General features: G+C 40.9%; 1 protein-coding gene across 2 annotated transcripts in view; it reads left to right on the top strand.

Moving 5' to 3' along the window:
- The first annotated feature begins 365 nt into the window (after positions 1 to 365).
- The window catches only part of RAPGEF4 (Rap guanine nucleotide exchange factor 4), a 277,658-nt gene continuing 259,220 nt past the window's right edge, over positions 366 to 18,803 (top strand). For both annotated transcript variants that reach the window (XM_045817903.1, XM_045817825.1), the window contains exon 1: positions 366 to 570. In XM_045817903.1, the coding sequence (XP_045673859.1) occupies positions 506 to 570 (65 nt within the window). In that variant the 5' untranslated portion in view covers positions 366 to 505. The remainder of the gene's footprint in view (positions 571 to 18,803) is intronic.

Here is an 18,803-nt window from a genome sequence, read left to right as displayed (position 1 = left end):
GAAACCTTTCCTGCAAGTTTTGACAAGCTGCTGAGGAAGTCTCACGGGTTTCTAAGGAAACGGAGAGGCAGCAGCCATTTTAGTGGCATTTGCTATATGGAAAATATAGCGAGACTGACCCCCGCCCCCCACTCCTGGCATTTTCTCTCCCTCCATGTTTCAGAGGCCCTGAGGTGAGGGGTGGGGCCAGGTTTCCCTGAGATGCAGCGGCCACCTGTCGCAGGTGGCGCGCCACTTGGGGGCACCACCCGGCGCCCACCCCGCAGCGCGCGGGCGCACGCCGGGCTCCCCACCCCCGGGCGCCGCAGTGCAGCGCGCAGGGCGCTCCCCGCCCCCGCGTCCCGCCCCGCAGGTCCGCTCCCTCCCACCGCTCGGCAGGCAGGCCTGGAGCGGCTGCCACAGCCGCACTGGTGGCGAGGCGGGCTGGGTGGCGCGTCCACACACGAGGGAGGCAGAGTGAGCGCGGGAGGCCGCAGCAGCCGGGGACACCGCACCGCTGCCCAACATGGTCGCTGCGCACGCTGCCCATTCTTCCTCCTCGGCCGAGTGGATCGCCTGCCTGGATAAAAGGTAGCTCGGGAAGGGCCCCCACTGACCGGGGCTCTGTGGTGCTGCCCCTGTTCGAGACCAGTGACCATCGCGGGGAAAGCCACCCAGAGCCGCAGCCCCATACCTGGGCTCAGCCTGCCCAGCGGCGGGAGGAGGGTCCAGGGACGGGGGAGGGGCTGAGGGGCCTCATTCTGGATGCATGGGGATGCAGACCCCTGCTTCTGGTGGGGAGCTGCCTGCACGAGATTTTTGTGTGAGGTAGAGAAAATGCAGTGCAGTGTGGAGGTAGGTGGTGGTGGTGAGAGCACTAGCCTCTCCAGCAGCGCCCCCCCCCCCGGCCCCCCTGCCCCGCGACCCCCATCTTCTCCTCGCCCCCTCCCCCTCAGACTCCAGGCTCCGCTCCTGGTTGAGGGGTTATTTTCTCTGGGCATCACTGGAGAGGTGAATATGTAGTCCTATCTTCTTCCAGCTGCTCAGGTCACTTCTTAGTGCAATTTAAGTTTTAAGGAGAGGGTTGGGGGATAGGCAGGTGCAGAGAAACATTCTTTTTTGTTGTTCCTGAAAGCAAAGTGTGAGGGACTTCGTGGAGCTGTCCTGTACCTTCGAGCCTGTGCCCCTGCAGTTGCTTGCTCAAGGTCTGTGTTAGGAAGGTCACGCCGGAGATTGCTTTCATCTCAATACTTGCTTGCCTTGGTAAAGACCTTACTCCAAAAAATAATTACAACCGAGAAGCATTGAATTCCCGACGACAGCTCTGTGTAAGGACTTGTGTGTAACAGTGGACTGCAATTGTTTCCAGGCTCGAACAGCATCATGTTCTGTTTGCCCAGGCTGTGGGTTTAGCAGTAAACACGGCACAGTATATTAGCAGTTATAGTTTATTACCTTGGTTAAAAAGTGATGCATCTGAACTTTTAAACACTGAGCAAGGAGTCTTGCAGAGAGACAGCCTCTGCATTTCTGAATTTGGTGCCTCAGGGCAATGATTCATGTCTCGCAGCAATCTGCATGCTATCTCTGTTTGCATTTGTGGGAAATATTTTGTGCTCTGCCATATTGGTATTTTTACAATTAGTAGAATTGTAACCAGATCAGACTTGAAAATCTTAACTGTGATGTGCTCTGTGTACTTTTAGTATGATAGGCCTTCGCTGAAAAAAACTAAGTAATTTGAGAAAAGCTAAATATGGCTCATTTAAATAACTTAATATATCTGAAAATAATCTTTACTTTCAGTTATCACACTGTAGCAAGATTTTTATTTTGGCCAGGCAGTGCCCTATTTATGTATGAAATGATATGTACTAATATTAGAGGAGTTACATGCAAAAAATAGTAAGAGAATTGAAGTGATGGTTAAATCATAGAGAATTATAAATAGAGGAAGCAAGAGCATTTTTAAGAGAAGAGCTTGCTAATGTGATTAGTAATCTACATTTAATAGTTCAGGAAAGATGAATTATAAGAGAAAATCAAGCCTGCTGTTCTTAGCCTATAAATAGCAGTACTTCCTCATGAGTGAATTTTTAAGATAATATGCTATATATTTCTATTTGTGGAAATGCATGGCAGGCCATTTTTTGAACAGTCAGTAATTCACTGGAAAATCTTTAGTCAATAAGTGCTCATGGGAAAATCATGGAGCAATAATAACAGAAGTGGGCATATTTGACTTTGTCTTTTCATAATGTGTATCTGCCTAACTGATTCTCTTTGGAGTGGAGTTTTAGAACAGACTGCCCAGTATAATATCACCATTCATAATGGGGAAAAAGTCCACCGGGGGAAGAGAAACCCAGCCCTTCACAAATACTGATCCTGGCATTTGTGGGGTGCAGGAGAATGGACAGATCAATAAGTTAAGGTTTTTAGGCCCAGGGCTATCACCAGCTCTGATCTTGGACATGTCACTGTTACACACTGGAGTGTCAGAAAAATGAGGATAGAACTGTCTGTCTTACTAAGGATTAGTGGATCAAATGGAAAAAAATGGGGAAGGTTCTTTGAAAACTGTTGGGTGCCATGTAAGTATTGATGTTGAGAACGTTGCATTTCAGCAGCACTGACTTGACCTTTGAAGAATGGCTTAGGACCGGTAATCTCATTGTAAGAGGGCCTTATTTTGAAGTTGCTGTTTTGCTTAGATTGTCTGTTAATTTTTTTAGGGGAGAAAGAATTTAAGGGTGCTGATGGAAGTGGGCTGGGAAAGTCCACTGAAATGACTCCTTAGTGGCATACTGCTCTCAATATTTCTGTAAAATGCAGCCTTGATACCCTGTTCCAGGCACTGTGTTGGGCATTGTGGTTGCAAAAGAAAAAAAAGAAGAGGAAGAAAAAAGTTGCACATTCACTTTTGTGGGGGAGGTGTGGGTCAGGGTCGGACAGCTACATAAAAACCTAACCACAATGCAATGATAACTGCTTTAATAGAGATGTATGAATTGCTTTGGGAATGCAGCAGAGGAGAGAGTTGGCAGCTGTGCGAGAGATGCTTCCCACAGGTTCCTGCCTGGACTGTGGAGGCTGAGAAGAATTCTTTCAGGCAGAGAATTCGGGGAGACAGCAATGTAAACAAAGGTACACAGGAATGGCATATAAATATCCTAATTCCTTCCCAAGTACCAATTCCTCTTGTGACTAAATCTTGTGTATAGGAATACATGCTCTATTTTTCTCAAACTTTTGATTATGTGCATTTTCAGGCATACACACATAAAAAAGAGGGAATGGCTCCTTGACCTCCTCTGCACTACTTGGGGTGTGACGTAGGACCTGTTCCATAGCTGGGAACAGTAGTTTAGATGTACGCACCATGCAAGCGGTAGCTGTCGGGGACAGCTGGAAAAAGAGGGCCCACGAGTTGGAAATGGAAAGGGGAGTCAAGTGGAAAGTCTGCAGGAGTAGAGAAGTATGCAATGAAAGTTAAAACACACAAAACTAGGAAAATAAAACCTTAGAAATATTGATTAGGCATGCCTAGAAAGTTATCACAGACAAGATAATATTATATAAGTTCACATGTGGGAGAAGAGGTTGAAGAAGGAAAATCCAAAGCTTCTTATGTATCAAAATTCCAATTTCTTGGCCTATGGTGGGGTTGAGGAGATGAGCATATACAAATACTAATCTTAAAATTAAAAAGGTGTTGAAAAATTGGATGAAAAAAAGATTGGAAAAACTCTCAGCGGAGACATTGTTAAAGAAAAACAAACATACATCTGATAAATCTTACACATTTTTTCCTGAGTAGAGATGCTAACTAGAAACATATTATGTAGTAGCCACTATTTGGGATTTAAAATATGTAACATGCCTCCTCTTCCTCCTCCTCCCCCTCCTCCCCCACCACCTCCTCCTCCTCTTCCTCCTCCTCCTTCTTCTTCTTTGCTGATCATTGTTTAGTGAAAATATTTTTTACCATAAGATTTTAAGTTTGCCACCACTGAATTTAAGAACCATTTATAAGTCATAATTCTCAAGGTTGATAAGGGAGTGTTTGCCATACATATTCACACATATATTCAGTGAATCATGGCCGGTATTTACTCATGGCTGTGGAGCAGGAGTCAGCAAACTCTGTCTTGTGGGCCAGATGTGGCGGTGTGTCTCCTGAGCTAAGAATGCTTTTTACATTTCTGAATGGTTGGAAGTGAAACCAAAGAAGATTAATATTTCATGATCCCTGAAATTTATATGAAATTTCAATTTCAATGTCCATAAGCAAAGTTTTATTGGAACACAGCCACACTCACTTAGTTACGTATTATCTACGGCTACTTTCCTGCTACAATGGCCGAATTGAGTAGCTGCAGCTGATGGAAACTGGCCTACAGAATTTATTTACTTATGTGGATCTTTGAAGAAAATGTTTACCATCCCCTGTTATAGATGAAAGAATCTAGTTAAGTAATTGACAGAGAAACCACTGGAGGTGAAAGAAATTGTCTTTGTCTGGGTAGGAGTCACAATATTTGGTTTCTTGTTCTTCAGTCAGAAGCACAGCTTGGAGGGAGGTCCTCAGCTGATTGGCTTATTTGAGGACCACAGGTGGTCACGGGCCAAAGCAGAAAGAAAAGTTAACACAGTATAGATATGTGAAAAAGGTTGACATCTTTCAAAACAGCTGGGGAATTTTTAAATTTATTAACATTTCATTTCAAAGTGCCTCTAACATAGTGTCATTGTATCTGACTCAATCCCCAAATACATGTTGAGTTAGCTATTTTGATGTGATTGAATGAGAGTCAGAGAAATCAAGGAATAGATTTGTTAAAACCAAAATGCTTTGTAGCAGGCGTGGTGAGAGAGGGTGACTCAGATCTCAGAGAAGCGTCACACACACAGGTCCACCCTGAGGAACAGAGAAGATCAAAGAGGCATGCAGAGCAGAAGGAAGACTGGGGAGGCTGGTGTCTACCCAGGCAGGTCCCAAGGGATGATATTCCCCCGTGAGTTCTCAGGGGTCAGGGCTGGTCTTGCAGTCTCTGAACTTTGATTTGTCAGCACATCAAAGATTAATACATTGTTCAGATACAGATACATAGGCACTAAACTCTCAGAGACTGTAAAAACCAGAAAGATGGTTCATGAACTTGAAAATAACATCAGAGAAGTGAACACCCATTTTTTGGCCAATGTATGCCTTCTCTAGGCAAGCCTTATGGGAAACCCAATTATCATGAGAGGTCAATGTTGTGCATTTACAATGAGAAGCAAAGCTGCCAGATCAGGATGCTCACAACTTCTTGCCAGCTCATCCCTTTCCTAGAGTGGTAGAACCCAGGAATTGGAGTATGATCAGAACACAGTTCTGGGAGTACCTTAGGACAGCTTGGCTGCCACTTCTCCCAGTAGATGGCCGTCACATGCACTCCCATAGCATGCTTTGCCGCACACTGCAGTAACACGTCAGACTCCACTGCAACTGCCTACTTACTTTTCTTGGTGCATCATTTGATGCCTGTATTTTATTCATCATTTTATCTCCAGCTGCAGTGCAGAGCCCTGACTGTAGAAGGTGTTTATGGGCTGAGGGTGAGCTGGCCAAACGCATCCTTCTCCTCAGGGACAGAGGCGTCAGCAACTTGTAGGCAAATCCTCTCACTGGTCCCCTTTGCCTCCTACAGGGATGGGACGGCATCATCGACACGGGTCCCTGCTGCTCTTTCTGTGATTCCTTGGCTGACATGTATAGCTCTAATCTATTGTTAAAAATACTTTTATTATGGAAAATTTCAAAATGTACAAAAACAAGAGATAACAATATGATAATTCTGTTGCACCTCCCCCTCCCCCCTCGGACAATCATCAACTCACAGTCTTGTTTTATTTATATTTCACTCACTCCCACTACCCCCAGGATTATTTTGATGCTAATCACAGCCATAGTGTTATTTCATCTTCAAATTTCTCAGCGTATATCTCTAAAAAGTAAGGACTCTTTGTACATTGGGGTGCACAGGATCTTTTGAATTGGTGTTTCAGGATTCTTAGGGTATAATCCCAGGTCGTCAAGGAGCATGTGTAAAGGACTCAAGTCTGGGCAAAGACAAGGGGGTGGGGTAGGATTGAATGTGGGAGGTGGGGGAGGGTAGGGTGGAGGAGAGTAATGGGGGGACAATGGGGACAATTGTAATTGAACAACAGTAAAAAAAGAAAAAAGTAAGGACTCTTTGTAAAGAAAACAGCATCATTTTCATATATTAAAAGTTTGACATTAGTTTTCTAATATAATCAAATGTCCAGTCAGTGTTCAAATTTCTCCATTTATCTCAAAACATTTTCCTTTCTGTAGTTTGTATCAGGATTGAAATAAACTATGTCTCTGAGTTTTTAAAAAAATATCTGGGTTCTCCTTTCATCTGTTTCTTTTTATCTTATAATAAATTTGTTGAAGAAACAGGTATTTTTTATGGTCTGAATTTTAATTGTACCCCATGGTGTCTTTTAATATACCCCTTGTCTCCTGTATTTTCTGTAAATTGATATTTGGATTTAGAGCTTGATCAGATTTAGATACGATTTTTTTTGGCAAGAATAATCCACAGAAGTATAGACTTCCATCCTGAAGTGCATAACACCAAGTGATCTCTTTTTGTGATGTTTGCAATATTTTTAAAGTTTAATGCTCGGTGACTATCTTCTCTGCAACTTCTTCTGGGATATCTCGTTGTGGCCCTAAATACATGGGCGCACATAACACCTGTTCGAGGAATAACCAGAGGAAGCACAACCTGATATATATAATCAGCATTACGTTCCGTGGTGCTGATTGTACCTGCCCTCGGAGTGCAGGAGGCCAGAGCCGGACTCCCTCAGTCCGGTGGCACACGGAAGACCGTGTGCCCAGGGCGCAGTGGGCCCACCACACCCTCGGCCCTGCGGCCTGAGCTCTGAACACAGCCCCCACACGGCCTGAAGAAGTCTACAGAGGACACGCAGTGCTCAGCAAAGCAGACTGTGCCTCCTCGTCTTAGCTTGGGTTTCCTCAAATGGATTTCTGTCTCCTCTAATGAGGGCAGGGCTGGCAGATCCCTGTCAGTTCCAACATCCTATGAATTTAGTTGCTTATTACCCTGGGCCACCTTCCCAACCACAGAGCAGCTAGTTTTTGTTTAGTCAGATTAAAATCCATCTTCATGCATGGTGGATGGTGGCAGTGACGAGTGAGCTTTCCCTCCAGTGCTTCAATTCATAGATGAGGGAGAGGAGAGACCACCTTCGAAGTACTGAGAGACTGAGGCAAGAGAAAGGAGGCTGGAAATAACTGGGTGGGGAGGGCGGCAGAGAGAGACTCAGTCAAACCTAAGAAAGCAAACTGACTGGTTGGGGTGGAGGCACCTGGATGTCCAGTCAGCTTTGTTTTCAGGTCAGCCAGACCTGGATTCACATTCTGTCATCTCTGCCCTTAGCCATGTGGTCTTGGTGAAGTTATTCATTTTTCTGAACCTCTGTTTCCTAATTGTCAAATGAGGCTCCAAAGATCTACTGTAATTGCTGTGTTTGTGGGCTAAAGCAAGTATAGCGGTGTGGTTTCCTCTACGTAGAAAGCATAGTGTGGAAGTTAAGAATTTGGGAGCCAGACTGTATTGGTTCAAATTCCAGTTTTGATTTTAATAATGATGCAACTTTAGGCAGGCTATTCAGTTCTCACAGTTGCTTGGTAGGTTCCTCAGGGTTTTTTATGTAGACAGTCTTGTTTTGAATACTGGCAGTTTTGTTCATTCTCTCACATCTTTGTATTTTATTCCTTATTTTTCTGGCTTTATTGCACTGGCTAGAATTTCCAGGACAAAGCTGAAAAAAAGGTGTGAGAATGGAAGTTTATTGAATAAGGAAAATTTTTCCTCTATTTTTTCTTTCCTTTATTTTTTAAAAGAGCTGTGTAATATTGATGTTATTTTTAAAAAATGTTTCATAGGTATCACCTGGCTAGGAGGTTTCTTTGTGGGAAGTTCTGATGACAATTCAAGCTCTAATAGATAGGCAACTACTCAGATTTTCTCTGTCTTCTTGTGTCAGTTTTTATAAGCTGCCTTAAGGAGTTTGTCCCTTTCATCTAAATTATCAATGTTGGCATGAACTGTTCATAGTGTTCCCTATTACCCTGTTAGTGTCTTTAGGATATGTAGTGATGTACTTTATACTCCGTGTCAGTAATTTGTGTCTGCTCTCTGTTTTCTTGATCAGTCTTGCTGGGAGCTTCTTAATTTTAATATTTGAAAAGAACCAGTTTCTCATTGATTTTCATTATTGTTTGAGATTTCATTGATTTTTACCCCTTTTCCCCTTTATTCCACTTACTTGGGGTTTAATTCCTCCTCCTCGCTTCTTAAAATGGAAATTTAGAAAATTAATTTAAAATTTTCTCTTTTCTAATATGAGCATTATTGCTATGATTTCTCAGGGTCAGCACAAAGAAGGAAATACAGTTATTTCAGTGTTTACAAAAAAAACAACCCTATTCTTTGCAAGAGAAGAACAATTAATCAAGCCATTACTGGGACCTGTTGACCTCCTTACCCTTGTGGAGAAAATACTGTGTAATGTGACGAATAAGAGCTCAGCCTTGAATTCTGCAATCGGTTTCATAGGACTCTAAATGCATCTTGATAGCTTAATGCCAGAGGGATATTAAAGGAGCTAGGGGACTAACATAAGAGCTTTCTGATATTTTAGGATATTTTAGAAATGAATGGATCATTTCTCTTTCAAGAAATCCTCCTTAAATGTTTTTTTTTCATATCTGAGCTATTGATACTTATTAAAATTGGACAACAAGGACTTTGAAGTAATATTTCCCAGTAGACACCTGGAGTCCTGCTCTTCTGTGTTGGCTAGATGAAGATTAATATGACTTTGGGCTGAACCCGCCAGGGGAAAATTGCATGCTCATTTGATAGCCGAGCAACGGTGTATGACCTCATGGTGGTGCAGCCCTTCTCTGTGAGCCCTTCTCGTGGGGGCAAGGGTCTGTGCTCAAGGAGTGATGATGGCGCCACTCGGACAAACAGTGGTGGAGAGTCCACAGGTTATGCCCCCGAGAGCATGGCCCCTAAAACTGTTACCATAGAAACCAACAACTTGTGTTAGTGGCAATGAAACGACATCAAAATGCCTGTCTCTAAGTAATATAATTTTCTGAAAATCTTTTCATGGAATAAAATTGTAAAATGTCAGCATATCAAATGGGATGATATGTGCTCTAGGATTATTATAAATTGGTTAAAAGTTCCCAAACCTCTCTTTTATTTAATAAATGGGGAAATAGTTTTAAAGGCCCCTACAAATGGTTTGTTAGAGATGTTGAAAACAAATACAAAAGACCTTTGATGGGAAGCAGACATTACTTGGAACTTAATAATTTGATTCTTGATATTGTTTGTGAAATTTCAGTTCTGCTTAAATACCATGTGAAGGTACAGATGTCTTGCCTGGTATTCAGGCTTTGATAGCTTTATCCTCTTAGTCACCGATTGGGCTACTTACTGAACATGTTGCAGAAAAAGGTCGAGTTCCTGAGTGTTATGTTTTCTTTATCAACTTTTTAAACAAACTTTTGGGATATAAGAAGTTTTATCTTCAGTGTCCCTTGCCACTCCTTTGTCACTTCTGTCCTGTCTTCTTCTCCTTGCCTCGTATTCTTGTCCTCTTTCCTCAACTCAAATGTGTTGTGGGAAAAGGACCTGATCTCGATCATCTACTTCCCTTCAGTTCGTCCGTTCGGAGATTTTATACTCTGTTTTCCATGTGTTGGACGCACTTGCTGGGGTGGGGATAGGTTAGTGAGAATCATCAGGGCCCGTGACCTCATGAATTTAAATAGTAATTGGAAAACATAACATTATTTCAGTCAGTCATTCAAAAAACTATGTATTGAGTAACTACTGTACTGGATACTGTTCCATGTGGTGAGGAATATGGTGGTAAACAAAATGAGAAAAGCTAGGTGATTATAAATGCCAGGAGGCTGGAGGTAAGAAGATACGGAGTGATGGAGCAGGGGGACAGATCACTCTGTGTTTCCACATCCGATAGTGATGCGAGCAATAAAGGAAAGCAGAGCAGAAAACAGGAGAAGAAAGCAAAGGCTGGTCTTACATTAGAGAGGGTGGGCAGGTCTTTCTGAAGAGGTAACATTTGATCAAAGACCTTGAATGAACTGAGAGGCCACCTAGTATGAATTTAAATCAGTGTTATTCACACTTTGCTAAATAAATGAGTTTTTCAGTCAACAAGTGTTGGGCTAGTGCCTGTCGTGAGGACATAGGCCGAGTAAATGTGGTACCACTTTTTTTCTTTTAATTTTTGTAACAAGGCCTATTGGGAGTAAGTTGAGGAAATAGACACAGGTAATTTCAGAAAATGCTTGAAAGGGATACATTTTGAAATTTTGATTTTGAAATTTTATTTTAAAAAGATATTTAAAGTACTGTTTAGTTTGTCTTTTTTGTAATTTTTACATACAATAGAAGGAAAGCTACCCCTAGAAAACTGATGAGTGCCATACAGATTAGGAAAAGTACTACTATTTAAATGAGGTTCTAAAGATATCGAGTGTGTGCTTTTGACTATGGATGCGGATGGCTGACTAATGGTACCGATGTCCCCATCCTGCTGATGGACTTTGGGTTTTGTATTTAGCCAGTTTCGTTTCATCAACGGTGACTTTGTCTGGCGCCCATGCAGGTCAGTGTTCTCTAAGACTGACCTCTCAAACAAATGTCCCAGAACAACAGAGCGGTCCAGGACACCTAGAAACTCTGACAATTTCTCATTTTGAGGATCTGTTCATTATGTTAAACAACTTTTCTACTCCGATTTCACCATCTGCCTTTTGATGATGTTTTTATATTGAGTATTTATCATATTCTCTTCATCAACTAATTAAATGCTATGGCAACCTGATTATAAATTTTTTTATGTTAAACACTGAAGACAATTTGAGAACAGTAGGTCTTTGTGGCAATGTTCAGGTACCATGCCTGCAGCAGACTCATTGTAAATATTCCCTGCTGGTACTTTGAGATCTGATTTGTAGAGTTAAGGCTATTCTAGCCAGTAACCAGGTTTTACTTTTTATTTACTAAAAAGCATTTAAATACTTAGACCAGGAGACCCTGTTTAATTATCCAGATATCAGAGCATAGATAGGGGAGCCCTCTATTGACACAGGAAATACCAACAGGACTGTATATTTAAGAAGGCAGCTTTAGCCAGACGCAGGTCTCCGAAGCAGGGCCAACTTGGATGCTGGCTGGTTGGACGGGAATATAATTGTATTGTGTTCTCTCATCCCTGTGCTGTCACTGTGCGTTATCAGCTTGTGACTGCACCTTATCTTTCCCTCAATTGAGTTTTAAATTATCTCTGTTGCTTTGCTTGCCTTTTTAGCACTTCATTGGATATTTATCTGAACAATTTTAGAGGTTCATTTTTGAATTCAACATTCAACAGATTATGAGTAGCAAACTAAAGCTCATTTTTAAAAAGACCTCTGCTTTTAGATGATTAATTTTTTTGTGTGTTTATCGTTAGAAGTCCCAACCCTAAATATCCAAATTGCCAAATGAGCAATGAAACTTCTTAGAGGGGCTTACAGAAATAAAAAGTGGGCCTTACTTAAGTCTACTATTATTTTGGGTTATCTGAGAGAGAATTATTAAGGAGTCAAATTGCAAAATGGAAATAGTTTACAAATATGTATATTTTATTCACCAGTTTTAGGGAGAGAGTGTAGATTTTAGGGAGAAGGGGGAACAAATAGTAAAAAATTAAAACAATAGAATGGAATGATTTTTAAAAGGTTGAAAAATTATGTAAAAGAGAACTTTCCATTTTAGTTGCTCTAACCTTGGTTTTCTTTTATTTATTGATTTTTCTTTAATTTATCACCTACTATTGATTTTTATATGCCTGCAAAGACTTTTGCAGTTCAAATTCTGCCACATAAAAATGGCTCTACAAATAGAATAGCATTTGAATCTATTTCTTTTGAATCTGGACAAGCAACCCAGGCATAAAATTGATTTTATGTGCTGAAATCTACTTATTTCTATAATTACATAGCAGCAACTTTATTGATGGGAGTTTTATCTCATACAATTTATATTGGAGGAATTAAAGAATTTTTAAATGAAAAATGAGTAATGAGGGCAATTTTAGGAGAAAAGAAAAACATTTTTAGAAAAATCCCACTGATGTTTAGGTGCTAGAACAGTTATAAGACACAGCGGCAAGACTCCTTGGCATGACCCATGACGTGGTTGCCACTGCCACACCCCTCCCTCTCCCCTGGCTTCGTGAGCACTGTGCCAGCTTGCCGCCGAGAGCCTGCAGCATGCACAGCCCCCTGCTCCTTCCCGCGAGTGTTTGCAGTTGACAGGTATTGCATGCCTTTCTCCTTCCCAGAACATGACAGAAGCTTGTGACAGGTAATGGACTATGATTTAAATTTTGTTTTAATGGAGCCAAACCAAAGAATTTCTGGTCTATAGTTATTGTATTTCTACAACCCCTATCACTGGGCGTAAATGGTCATAAACTTTTAGTGGGTTTTTCCACAGTATTTTTTCTATGAGTAGTTTTCTCCCCTGTTTTAGCTCATACTTTAAGACTTTGTGCCTCTTAAAACCAACATTATAGAGTGATCATTTTTATAGGTTATTAAAATTCTTTATAAATATAATTTTATTGGCTGAAAATCGTATGGATCATATGGCTTAAGTTTTTCCTTGTTGGACCACTAGACATTTAAAAATGATTATTGCTTTTATCAATACTGCTATTGACTTTTACATATTGAGTTTATTTTTAGACTATTTCCTTAGGATAGAGATATTCATTGAACTAAAATTAGTTAATGTGTGTGAAGAGATTTAAGATTTTGACACATATCTTGAAATAACTTTTTAAAAATAGATTTTATTGATTATGCTATTACAGTTGTCCCAATTTTTCTACCTTTGCCCTCCTCCACCTGGTACCCCATATTCCCTCTGGCAATCCCCCCTTTAGTTCATGTCAATGGGCCCTGCATGTAAGTTCTCTGGCTACTCCGTTTCCTATACTGTTCTCAACACCCCCTGCCTGTTCTGTACTACCAGTTTGTACTTCTTAGTCCTTGCACATTTGCCCCTACTCTCCTGCTTCCCCCACCCAACTGGTAACCCTCCAAATGATCACAGATATCTACGATTCTGTTTCTTTTCTGCTTGTTTGCTTAATTTGTTTTTTAGATTCAATTGTTGATGGTTGTGAATTTATTGCCATTTTAATGTTCATAATTTTGGTTTTCTTCTTTTTCTTAAATAAGTCTCTTTAACATTTTATATAATAATGGCTTGGTGATGATTAAGTCCTTTAGCTTTGCCTTGTCTGGGGTGCACTTATCTGCCCTTCAATTCTAAATGATAGCTTTGCTGGATAGAGTAACCTAGGTTCTATTTACTTTCTATTACTTTGAATATTTATTGCCAGTCCTGTGCAGCCTGCAAATTTTCTTTTGAGAAGTCAGTTGACAGTCTTATGGGAACTCCCCTGCAGGTAACTAACTGCTTTTCTCTTGCTACTTTTAAGATTCCCTCTTTATCTTTAACCTTTGGCATTTTAATTATGATGTGTCTTGATCCAAAAAGTGGGTCCTTTTTAGGTCCCACAAATTTGTGGGACCTAAAAAGGTCCACAAATTAGAGGATTTTTCACTAAATTAGAGGATTTTTCTTTCACTGTTTTTTCAAATATATTTCCAATTTCTTGCTCTTCCTCTTCTCCTTTCAGTATGCCTATGATTTAATGTTGGTACTTTTGAAGTTGTCCCAGAGGCTCCTTACACTATCCTCAGTTTTTTGGATTCCTTTTTCTTCTTCTTGTTCTGATTGGATGTTTTTGTTCCTTATGTTCCAAATCATTGATTTGATTCTTGGCTTCATCCATTCCACTTTTGGTTCCCTGTGAATTTTTCTTTATTTCACTTAGTGTAGACTTCATTTCTGCCTGAATCTTTTTTATGCTGTTGAAATACACAATGAGTTCCTTGAGCATCCTGATAACCAGTGTTTTGAACTCTGCATCTGATAGCTTATCTCCATTTTTGTTGAGTACTTTTTTTTGGCCTTTTGTTCTGTTCTTTCATCTGGGCCATATTTCTTTGTCTCCTCATTTTGGCAGCCTCCTGGTGTTTGTTTCTATGTATTAGGTACAGCCGCTTTGACTCTCTGTTTTAGCAGCATGGCCTATTGTAGAAAAGAGCACCTGGGAACTCCCCTGCAGGTAACTAACTGCTTTTCTCTTGCTACTTTTAAGATTCTCTCTTTATTTTTAACCTTTGGCTTAAAGGTTAAAGATAACCTTTGGATGGGGTGGAGCCTTAGTTAATTGCCAGAGTGGGCAACCCATGTGAACCAGATTGATGGAGTCTCAAATATAGTGTTGCATGCAGTGGCTCTGTGTGGAGGAGGGCCCAGAAAAGGGGCAGTGGCTGCCACCTGGCCTCTGGAGTTTCGTCTGGGAAGAAGCTGTCTCCTGGCACTTGCCCTGATGCCAGATACTTTGGTTTCTCCCTGTATGCCACTGGTGCCCTTCCAGCTGCTGCCCCAGTGTAGGAGCCCAGAGGGAGTGAGTCTGCATAAATTCCAAGTCCACTGTGGACCCTTTAAGAGAAGACTCCTGAGACTCCTGCAGTTTCTTTGGTCACCCCAACCCCTACTAATTTTTGTAGCCAGAAGTTATGGGCCCTTATCTCCCTGGCACTGAAACCCTGGATTGGGTGGTCCGGTGTGGGGCCGCGATGCCTTGCTCCTGTGATATCCCTCCCGATTTTTACCCACCACACTTGGGTGTGGGACCATCTGCTCCACATCTCCGAGTTTCCATGCCTCCTTGCCTCCACCCCTCCTACCCATCTGGGTGTATGTGACTTCTTTAATTCCTTGGTTGTTGGACTTCCACACAGTTTGATTTTCTGATAATTCTGGGAGCTAGTTTTTTTGTAATTTAATTGCATTTTTTCGCTGTGGTTGTATGAGGAGGTAAGCCGTGTTTACCTTCGCCTCCACCTTGACAGGAAGTTCTTGAAATAAGTTGTCATCAGGACAGCAAGGTAGCTGCTATTATTTATATTTTACAAATCAGCAAACTAAGGTTTGGGAAAGTTAAATTGTTTTGGCTAGCATCACACAGCTATTAAGCGCCAGGGACCAACATGGGATGAAACACCATTCCCTTTTCACTGTAACAGTGTTTCAAGCATATTCTTTGGAATATAAATAGATAGTGCAGGGGGAAAAAAAGGCTCATGATAAAAATTTGGGAAATGTCAAGTTAAAATTAAGTAAGACTTTTTTCAAAAGTGCTCAGAGCCCTGGACATTACCATAAAGATGATCCGTGGCTGCAGAATGCCGTAGACCTGTGTGTTCCAGCCCCTCCTGCAGCCTTCCACTCTCCCACTTTACTCTACCTCACCTGCCTGCATGCTCTTTGGATACCTGAGTGCCTGGGGTTGTGAGGACGGCATTCTCCTCTAACACTTACGTTAACACTGCCCTTCCCATTCTGAGTGAGCTTCCAGGGGCCATGTAAGGAGCCATCGTTAACCCATTTGGTTTAGCCAGATATCCCTAGTTGATTGTGTCTAGTCTCTCTCTGTCTAGTCTCTTTGGGTTGACACTGCTTCCCTGAGCCCTGTCCTGTACCTCTCTCAGAGGCCAATCTCTTAAATAAGACAGGCAGGACAGACACCTTGGCCCACACCTGGAGGCGGACACAGACAGGGAGGGAGGGCACTGCCCTGTATTTCTCTATTTTGCGTCTGTTTCTTCCGAGCTTTACAGTCATAAACTTCCTAACCATTGATACAGTAATGGAGCTAATGTATTGAAGAGTTTAATGTGCTATCCCTTGTGGAAATGTTTGTGTTTTAATAAAGGATATCTAGAGATGTCAAAGCCTTAACCCAAAGGAAATCAAGATGAGACTCACACTATGAGAATATCTGCTTAGTGTCTCTTTTGAGTCATGTGGTCCAGATGTATTCCTTCTAACCACGCTCTCATCCTACCATGCCTGTCAGGACATACCATTTCCCAAGCATTTTGGCCAATTAAAGATTTTTTGTACATGGTTTTGCAATTATAAAAACCTCAAGTTACCCAGAGTGCTGAAAACCTGCTGAAATCTTAAAGCTGATCAGGCTGCTCTGTGTTAGAACACAAGATTAATTTCTGGATACGCAGCAAACAAATAGCTGGGAGGCAAACAGAATAGTTATTTACAGTGAGTTTTTAGTTATCCAGCACCATAGAGAAGTTAATTTTATACAAGTTTGTTACAATTAATCTTCCAAACTTGGCATAATTTAATAATTCTATAGAAATTGTATTTTAATGGTACTTATAAGTGGTATTTAACATGACTGCTTTTCTAAAGCATACTGGATATCGGTTTTCTTTTATTCAATGATTGAGGCCCAGTGTACTCAACATAAGCTAGTCTTCTGTGTTATAATATGGTAATTTTGAAGTAGATGGACTATGTTTCAACACCAAATGCCCCCTGTGGTTTTTTATAGTATGTTCTGCCTGTTTTTGTTTTATTTGTTTGATTCTTCCAAACTTATCAGAAGCTGTTGCTCCTTGCTTGCTAGGTGTCTGTCCTGTCTCCAGCTGTATGTATAATATGAGTGCATGGATTTTGCCCCTGAGAATTTCTCTTCTGAGTAAAATACTGTGTTTTGCTGTGCATAATACATTCTCATGGATACACAGCTACATTTTTGTGTGCACTATACATGGGATTATTATGTCTGCTATTAGACCCATGGTATGTAATCATTATATCCATGTATACTATGCATCCTTATTTTCACTCAAAAATTTGGGCAAAAAAGTGCACCTTCTATATGGCAAAATACAGCAGATGATTTTCAGATTTTTAGTATTTAAAGTACTTCAATGTGGTTATAAAAAGCCTTTTAAATTTAGTTGCTACATAATTTCAGTTCTATGATTTTTTTTAATAACTGAGATTTTAAGATAGATATCTTTGGAATAATTGAGGCATTACTGTTAAATTAATTCCTTTATCCAACAAATATTTACTGAATGCTTGGGAACACTTTCTGGTGCTTAGGATTCTTCAATGGGAAAAAAAGAAGATTCCTACTTTCCTAGAACTTACATTATAACAGAAGAAATACATAAAAGGCAACAAACATAAACATAAATAAGTTACATGTTATGCTTGAAAGTATTATGTGCTGTGAGGGGGAAAAACCCCAACCAAAACAAGCAGAACTCAGTAAGAGATAAAAAGTACATATTGGGGTGGTGAAAACTGTGACATGGGTCAGTCAGAATATGGGTCACTGGGAAAGTGATTTAAGCAAAGAGGTGAGGGAGTTAACCAAGCATGTGTTTTTGATAAGAATATCCTGGCAATGGGAAGGAACCACTAGTGCAAAGGCCCTGGGGTTAGTGCATATATGGATTGCTCAAGAAACAGTAATGAGGCTATTGTCACTAGAGTAAAGTGACCAAGAGAAAGATTAGGAGAAGAAGTCAGAAAATGAGGACAGATCATGTAGGGACTAGACAGCTATTATAAAGACATTGCCTTTTACTCTGCATGAAGTAGGAAGTCACTGAAGGGTTTTGAGCAGAGAAATGGTGTAACCTGACTTATATTTTTACAATATTACTATGATAGCATTGTTGAGAAGATACTATGGGGAGAGGGTAATGGTGGAGAAGGGGAGACCTATTAGGAAGCTATTACAGTCACCCAAGTAAAAGATAAGGGTGGCTTGGGTCAGAGTGACAGCAGTGGAGATGGTGAGAAGAAGTAGAATACATTTTGGAGGTAGAACCAAACTGAATGAACTGTATGTGGGAATATGTGAGAAACAGGAGTCAAGGATAATTCTAAGGCTTTGGGGCCTGGGCAATTGGAAAGATTGTGACGTTATTTGTTATGATGGGGGAAACTAGAGATAGGGAATGAGGAGTTCAATTTTGGACATCTTGAGTTTGAGATGTCTATTTGAAATACATTTGAGGTTGTTGAGTAGGAAATCGGATATGTTACTCTGGAGTTTGGAAGTGCAGTCTGAGCTGAAGATATAATTTTGGGAATCATTAATGCACAGATGGTACTTAAAGCCCTGAGATGGGAGAACATCAAGGAAATGAGTGTTAAAGAGGAGCGAGGATTAAGCCCTGCCATCCTCCAACAAGCCTTTAGGGGCAGAGGGGGTAACCAGCAAGAGAAGCTGTGTAGGAGTGACCAATGCGGTAGGAAGAAACAAGGGAATGTGGAGTGTGTCTTGAAAGGCAAGTGAAGATTTTTCTAAATATTCAGGTAGATCATATCATGCTGACAAAACATTGGGTAGAAGAAAGACCACAGTCTGGGTTTGCATTTGAAGTTTATATCTTACAGATGACACTGCTAATAGGTCTACTTCTCAAGCATATTTGGCATTTGGGGGGGTGCAGACTATGTGCTAGATCTTGGAATGTTGTTGTGAGGAAGATGGCAAAACTGAACACAGAAATAAGATTCCCTACACACAAGGTACAGAGCAAGTACATAACTGGTGGTTTCAACTAGAATGGGATTGTGAGATCACAATCCACCAAAAAATGTGGATAAATGGGAAAGTCTAGGTACATAAGGATGAAAGATTAAGTTATATAGGTACAGAGGACAAGAGACAGGATAAGATGAATACAATTATGAAGACATAGGGTGTTATTT

The sequence above is a fragment of the Phyllostomus hastatus genome, unplaced genomic scaffold (genome assembly GCF_019186645.2).
Source record: "Phyllostomus hastatus isolate PE091 unplaced genomic scaffold, TTU_PhHast_1.1 phas_contig_1, whole genome shotgun sequence".
Classification (NCBI taxonomy): domain Eukaryota; kingdom Metazoa; phylum Chordata; class Mammalia; order Chiroptera; family Phyllostomidae; genus Phyllostomus; species Phyllostomus hastatus.
This window is presented reverse-complemented; position numbering and strand designations above follow the sequence as displayed.